Here is a 7,533-nt window from a genome sequence, read left to right as displayed (position 1 = left end):
TGTTACACTTCAAACAACTCATAAATATCTGCATGAGAGAGAACCACCTGAAGGTTACAGCGCTGATATGAGAGCTCAGTGACGACTAACCCTAACCCATAGTATGGTCTAAGACTGAAGCTAAATTAAACCTCTAATTAAACCGGTTAAATCTCATACTTGATTTCATCGTTTACTTTTATCTTGTCAGAGAGTAACAATCTTTCGTCTTTTTACAGACTTTTTATTCCAGGTTTTCAGCTTCCGTTCTATTTCTCTCCAATCACAGATACAGCTACAGTTTTCAGGAGAGGAGCCAAACTTAGAAGCTGCACCTGTTTGGAAATGACCTCCATCTGAGCGTGCCAACACTTTATCTGTCAGACAAAGGACAAACTTTCTTTTTAATAATGTTTCTAGAGATAAACAGGACAACGCAGGAATCTTCATCTAAGAGAGCATCATTTAATTTTAAGATTTAAAGGCCACATATCCTCCTCTTCCTCTTCAGTGTAAATAAGTGTCAGAGCTCCTCTTCAACATGTGTGTGAAGTTTCTTGTTCTAAATCCACTCTGATCCTGTATTTGATCATGTCTATAAACCCCTCTATTTCAGCCCTGCTCAGAACAGGCTGTTTCTGTGTCTGTACCTTTAAATATGTAAATGAGCTGTGTCTGACCACGCCCCCTCTCTGGAAGGTGCTTGGGTGTACTCGGTCTTTCTCGTTCCATGTCCTATTGTTTATAGTGAGAAGGCAGACTCAGAGGGCAGAACAAACACCTAGCTGTGGGAGTGTCACCCACCTGGGGGAGGGGCTACTGCCCTTTGTGATGTCATGAAGGGAAAATCTCCAAACGGCCTGTTTGAGCACACATTTTCTGAAAAGTGGAGCAGGCAGAAGACGGAGAGGATGGACTTTTCTCATCATTGGGGGGTTTGTAGACAGACTAGAGACACATGTTAGAGTTAGAGGAACATGGGGAAGAGGATTTTGAATCATATGAGACCTTTAAATATTCACATGTTTGCCTTCGATGTGTCTTCAGCTTCATTCTTATTTATGTCATTTGCTGTCATCTCGTGTTAGCAGCATGAATAATTACAGTAATGATCCATACAGTGAACACAGAGCACTCTTTGATTAAATGAAGCTGAAGCTATATAAGGAGCTCAATGACCTGCGGTGTGATGATTCATTGTGCTAATAATTAAACCTCAGAATGAGACAGACAGAGTATAAGAGTCATTGAGTCTCCTCAGGTGTTTAGAGCCACACACCGGCGTTACACGTCGTCTGTATTTCCTTAATGAAATAGAAAATTACTGAGAAGCTTTCCTTTCCCACTCGAGGATTCATTTGGAGAAAAGAAGCCAAACAAACAAACAGCATTAGCATTCTTAGCCGGAGGACAAAGTGATGCATCATAAAGGAAACTCCTGAGAATGAATGAAACGGTGAAGTGCTGCAGAGCGTGCAGCAGGATCAACAACAGATCTTCAGTTTGACTCTCCTGAAACAGTTCTTTCTTCTGTAAATCAAAGTGTTATAAATCATTAAAATTAAGCTCTGGAGTAAGTTCAGTCAGGAAGAGTTTACATTTGCCTTCATCATCGGGTCTGATTGGTGAGTCAGCGGACCAATCAGAGAGCCAACAAAAGGCCAGTTAATGGCAGAGGCCGGCAAGGGGCCCTCGAAGGCTGACAAACTAAAGTATAAATGGACTTGAGCTGGTATTTTTCTTTTCTGGTTTTCTGACTAATCAAACACATTCACACGCTGATGGTAGAGGCCGCTGAGTAAAGAGTCCATCAGTATTACTTCATGTTTAATGGTACCTTATCTCTCTTGGTAAACATTGAAAACTGGCGCCACAGGCCTGAACAACACTGAAGGGTTAAAGGACTTTCTGTGGAACATATTCCGGCAGCAGCATCGAGCAGGTCAAACTCATCCTCAGCTGTGATTGGACACCGAGCTGTGACGCACACGTCATATATTTACACATAACAATCTGTGCACCCATTTGGATTCTGTGAGTCCTGCCAGAGTCTGATAAAAACAAACCTGTTTTAAATGCCACACACTGTTGGCACGGCACCAAACAGAATGTATTTCAGGCTGATCGTGAAGCCGCCCTGTAAGATTTGTCCGTCTTACATCAGAAGTGAGAGCGACGCTTCATTTATCTGAAGCCTCATTAAATCTGTTTACAAGGAGAAGTGGTTGTTTTTTAGAACTTTAGAGAAAATGTGCAGCACGGAGAGGAGGCGGGGGAGAGGGGGGGGGGGGGGGGTCTCTGAGGGTCTTTACTATTGTCATGTTAATGTGGTCGGATGATGATCCTCAAAGTGACATTTCATCGTGCAACTCGGCTGAATTCACATTCCTGCACAATCTGAGGATTACTGCATTTAACAGTCAGTGTGGGGACTCTCTGGTTCCTATCAGCAGGTGTAACGTGCTCGCTGAATAAGTAAAGACGCGTTTGCATTCTCCCGACACGAGAGGGAGATTTGAAGGAGTGGGTTTCCACCTTTAATGCAACACATCCCTCTCTCCCTGGTTAATGTAGAGCGTTGCTTTAATGTGGGTAATGGCCTTCACTTAAATACCCGACACAGCAGAAAAATCTGCAAACATCAGACACATCCATATGCAGACGCAGAGCCTTTAAGCCTTTTTTACTTTAGGCTGAACATCACAGGCTGCCCTTCACTCTGCATCCAAACACAGACAACACAACATTACATCTCAAAAAGTGCTGAAAGGAAACCAGAAGGCGTCAACGAGGTCAAAATAAGCAAACTTAAAGCACCAGTCAGTGAGATGTGTAGAGAGTGGGATGATAAAGGTATCTTACTATCTGATCATTAAGGAAACATGTTGAAGTGCTGGCTTCTCTGACAACAATGCAGCAGCCAGTATGTCCTCCTTCTAACTTTAGATTCTGCTCCTGAATGTTCTGGATTTGTTTGGATCAGAGAAGGTAGGCGCTTTTAAGGCGACCCCCCCCCCCCCCCCCCCCCCCCCCACTGACCTGATCAGAAGCGTATTGTTCAGACTTTAACTGAAGGCAGAGTGACTCATGTCATCGTCTCTGTTGTTGCACAGATTTCTTCACGTCATATTTCTGTTTTTGTGGCTCAGAGATTTCTCTCTGTTCTTCCTGAAGTGACACACAGAAGTTATCTGACAGGAGTGATGATGTGTCACTTACTCATCAGCTCTGTGATGTCACTCCAAACTTTCTCACGCTGACTGTACGACCCGCGGTGAGTCAGAGGGAGACGCTGAAACACACGTTTGGGTTCAGCATCACACAAATCTCCACTTTGAATTGAAGCTTTTATTTTGGACCCGCTGCTGTTCGACTGTTCGGGGAAAGGATTTGAATGTTTCCAAAGAACAAAAAGAAAAAGACTTGCAGCTCAACAGGTGGTGAGATTGAGCAACTTGGACTCAGAGACTTCCCACAGATTCACTTGCTCTGTGGACAAAGGCGGGAAGAATGCCAGGGATGAATAACTGCTCTGTCTCTTTCATCGATTTCCCCTGAAAGCAAAACGTGAAGAGAGGACTCCGAGAGGCTCCGCTGAAAACATTTTCTTCTTTCAGTCCAAACCCAGAGAGGCTCGGTCTCTCGACGGGCTCCACGTCTCTTTAAAGAGCCGCTCAGGCGGCTTGATTTGAATATTTCAGGCTCCTTTGTAAATATTCTTAAATCTGAAAAACGAGGCCCTGCAGCAGTCGGCCATTTTCACACACAGAGCAGAGAGAACTCCCACGATTGTCCACCAGCCCCGATGTCATCTTTTATTATTGTTTTGATTGAAAGCCCCCCGGTGGCGGAATTTGAACACTGCGTTTAAATTTCTTTAAAGGGGACATATTATGAAGAATCTACTCTTACAGTGTTTTTGAACATATATCTGTGTAACCTGAGAGTCTACTGACCCACAACATGTGAAATAAACCATCCAGTCTGCATAAGTCTTACAACACAGAGAAAAATGCTCTGTTTCAAATGTGCTCTCCTTGTGATGTCACAGTGGGATTCTGGTAAAAAAAAAAAAAAAAAATCCCCTCCCCTCCCCTGGTATCTCCACTCATGGACTCCACCCCCAGACTAGAACAAAACTTTAGCGCAGGTCGGCCATTTTTATTCTCGCTACAGAGGAGTGATGTCTACGGGGAAAACTCGGGGGGGGGGGGGGTCATTACATTTAAAGAGACACACACACAAAAACGGAGCGTTCTGAGAGAGCTGGTTGATATGGAGGGGGATGATATGTCCTCTTTAAATCAAATGCACATACAATTTTATAAAGCGGGCGCTTTAAATAGAAACAAAAACAGCACCTCTCTGCCTCCGTACATAAACTATCACCATTTCCACTCTGTCTTCTTGTCTCTCTACCTGTCACATTTATTTCAGTTACACAATTAAAATAAGGATCCCTTATATCAAGTCAAGCTGTGATTATTACTTATATCATAAATATTATTACCATTAATCAGCAGATTACTCAAAGTGAACATATAAAACGTTCTTCTGTAATTTCAGAATAAAAGCCGGATTATAAAACACGTTGTACCTGGATCACCTGCTGCACTTATCTCTGATAAATACCAAAACATTACAACGACGTGAGTCACACAGAGGGGCGGGGGGTGAGGGGGGGGGGGGGGGGGGGGTTGGAGTGGTCCTGTAGGCGTAAAGTAGGCGTGGGCTTCAACAGCTGACACTCAAAAACCGGGAGGAGCGCCTGGCTGCCTCAGCTCAGCGCTCAGAGGAGGCTGACACACGGACGGAGGTTCTTTACGCGAGTAAAGTCTCCGGAGCTCCACGGAGCACACCTGGATCTTATCGTGGATGGTTTGGAGCACACCTGGATCTTATCGTGGATGGTTTGGAGCACACCTGGATCTTATCGTGGATGGTTTGGACGTATCGGTGCCGCGAGAAAAGACCCCACAGCTGCACAAGATGACACCTTTATCGAGTGGAGGATTCCAATGAAACAGGTAAGAGAGCTGCGACAGTCCTCCGGGGATCTGAGAGTGCACGATGAGGTGTGTGTGTGTGTGTGTGTGTGTGTGTGTGTGTGTGTGTGTGTGTGTGTGTGTGTGTGTGTGTGTGTGTGTGTGTGTGTGTGTGTGTGTGTGTGTGTGTGTGTGTGTGTGTGTGTGTGTGTGTGTGTGTGTGTGTGTGTGTGTGTGTGTGTGTGTGTGTGTGTGTGTGTGTGTGTGTGTGTGTGTGTGTGTGTGTGTGTGTGAACGTGCTTTTCATTTGCACACCTGCTTCTTCTTCTTCGTCGCGTGCAAATAACCTCAGAGCTCAGGTCTGCGTGTTCCTGTCCCGCGTGAGTCCGTGAATCAGCTGTTCAGAGATCTGCTGCACAGCTCAAATCTGTGTATGAAGAACAGCTTCTGTGTTAAACTTTCTCTTATAACGAGCTGCCTCGAAAGGAGATGTCTTTAAAGTCACCTCTCAGGTATCAGCTGTTTAAAGTCATGAATGATGTCATGCTCACATTTATCATTTTTTCTCCAGGATGAATAAATTCAAGTGAATATTTAAAATGCTGCCTTCTCCCTCTGTGAGGATTTAAACTGAAAGATTCAAACGATAATAAATCTAATTAATTATCATTTAATTTAATAAAAATAAAAAAATGTTTTAAAGAGTCTTTTTGTTGATTTAAACACTTCCTGTGAACATGTGGATTATCTCGTGACCTCGTAGACCTGACGTTTTTTCTTTTTTCTTTATTGATGTGAACAAAATGAAAGAAGAAGAAGACATGAAAACTAAAGTGAGAACAAATAAACAAAGACAAAAACAAAACCTGGTGGTTTAAGGTGTACTCAGCGCGGCGTCGTCCTGATGTGAGCGGGCGCCGGAGAGTGTCGCTGCGTGGTCGCTCTGTCGAGGCGTTCTGTGTTCTCCAGGTTTCTAACCTCTTTGTCTGTCCTCGCAGGCCCCGCCCCCCTGACGGAGAAGAGGACGTCTTGTCTTTTAGTTTTTCCTGTGACCGGACCCTCGTCCTTTCAATGTGGGATTTAGTCTCCGTGCTGTCGCCAGGCTGAAATCCTCCCGGGTCAGGACCTCCCTCATGGCAGCCATGCTCCTCGGACTGCTGCTTTTCGCCATGCAGTCTCCGCCCCTCCCCTCCCGGCCCGCGGCGGCAGACGAGGGGCCGCCGCCTCCGTCGCCCACCTTATCCCCCGCAGACAACGCCAGCAGCAGCAGCCACCCGAACGGGACCCTCAGACGACTCCCTCAGATCCTGATCATCGGCGTGAGGAAGGGCGGGACGCGGGCGCTGATCGAGATGCTCAGCCTGCACAGCGCCGTGGCGGCGGCTCAGAACGAGGTGCACTTCTTCGACTGGGAGAGTCACTTCCAGAAGGGGTTGTCGTGGTACCTCAGCCAGATGCCGTACGCCTTCCCCGATCAGCTGACGGTGGAGAAGACCCCCGCCTACTTCACCTCCAGTAAAGTCCCCAAACGAGTCCACGAGATGAACCCGGACATGAAGCTGCTGCTGATCCTCAGAGACCCCACGGAGAGGGTCCTGTCCGACTACACGCAGGTCTTCTACAACCGCCTGCAGAAACACAAACGCTACCAGCCCGTGGAGGCGGTCCTGGTGAAGGACGGCGAGATCAACCTGGGCTACAAAGCGCTCAACCGCAGCCTGTACTACGGGCACATGCAGAACTGGCTCAAGTACTTCCCCCTGGCGAGCGTCCACGTGGTCGACGGCGACGAACTGATCCGGGACCCGCTCCCTGAGATGAAGAAGGTGGAGCGCTTCTTAAAACTGGCGCCGCAGATAAACGCTTTGAACTTTTACTTCAACAAAACGAAAGGATTCTACTGCCTGAGGGAGCACGGCAGAGAGCGCTGTTTACACGACTCAAAGGGCCGCACCCACCCCCGCGTGGCGCCCGCCATCCTGCACAAACTCTACCGTTTCTTTCATGAGCCCAACAGGAAGTTCTTTGAGCTGGTGGGCCGAACGTTCAACTGGAACTAACGGGGTCTGTCTGTGACCAGGCTAAAGCTAAGCTAACGTCAAACTCAGTGTATTTTTCTACCTTCAGTGAAACGGCGTTTGATGGAGCGAGACGTCAGCACGCCGCTCGTGCATGTTTTTGTTTTCCTCAGTTTGAAACACTCGCACAGCCGCTGTCACTTCCTGTATGAGGACATTATTAACATTATTGACCTTTGACCTGCTGCTATGACTGTTTCTGTGGGCGTCGGCTCCGGCGTCTTCTGTAAAAAGATTTTTATGAAGAATTAATAAAAAAGTTTATTTTCAGCAAGTTTTAAGTTTTTGTGTGTGTGTGTGTGTGTGTGTGTGTGTGTGTGTGTGTGTGTGTGTGTGTGTGTGTGTGTGTGTGTGTGTGTGTGTGTGTGTGTGTGTGTGTGTGTGTGTGTGTGTGTGTGTGTGTGTGTGTGTGTGTTGCTTCATGTCAGTGTGTGTGTGTGAGCTGCTTCATGTCAGTGTGTGTGTGAGCTGCTTCATGTCAGTGTGTGTGT

The 7,533-nt window shown here is 46.5% G+C and overlaps 1 protein-coding gene across 1 annotated transcript; it reads left to right on the top strand.

Moving 5' to 3' along the window:
• The first annotated feature begins 4,740 nt into the window (after positions 1-4,740).
• On the top strand, positions 4,741-7,312 carry LOC132967195 (heparan sulfate glucosamine 3-O-sulfotransferase 1-like). The gene is made up of 2 exons (XM_061034066.1): positions 4,741-5,006; positions 5,963-7,312. Exon 2 carries the CDS (start codon positions 6,098-6,100, stop codon positions 7,022-7,024), a length of 927 nt encoding a protein of 308 aa, XP_060890049.1. The 5' UTR covers positions 4,741-5,006; positions 5,963-6,097; the 3' UTR covers positions 7,025-7,312.
• The last annotated feature ends 221 nt before the right edge of the window (positions 7,313-7,533 follow it).

The sequence above is a fragment of the Labrus mixtus genome, unplaced genomic scaffold, assembly GCF_963584025.1.
Source record: "Labrus mixtus unplaced genomic scaffold, fLabMix1.1 SCAFFOLD_114, whole genome shotgun sequence".
NCBI classification, from domain to species: Eukaryota; Metazoa; Chordata; class Actinopteri; order Labriformes; family Labridae; genus Labrus; species Labrus mixtus.
Note: the sequence above shows the minus strand (reverse complement) of the source record. Positions and strands in the feature narration are given on the sequence as shown.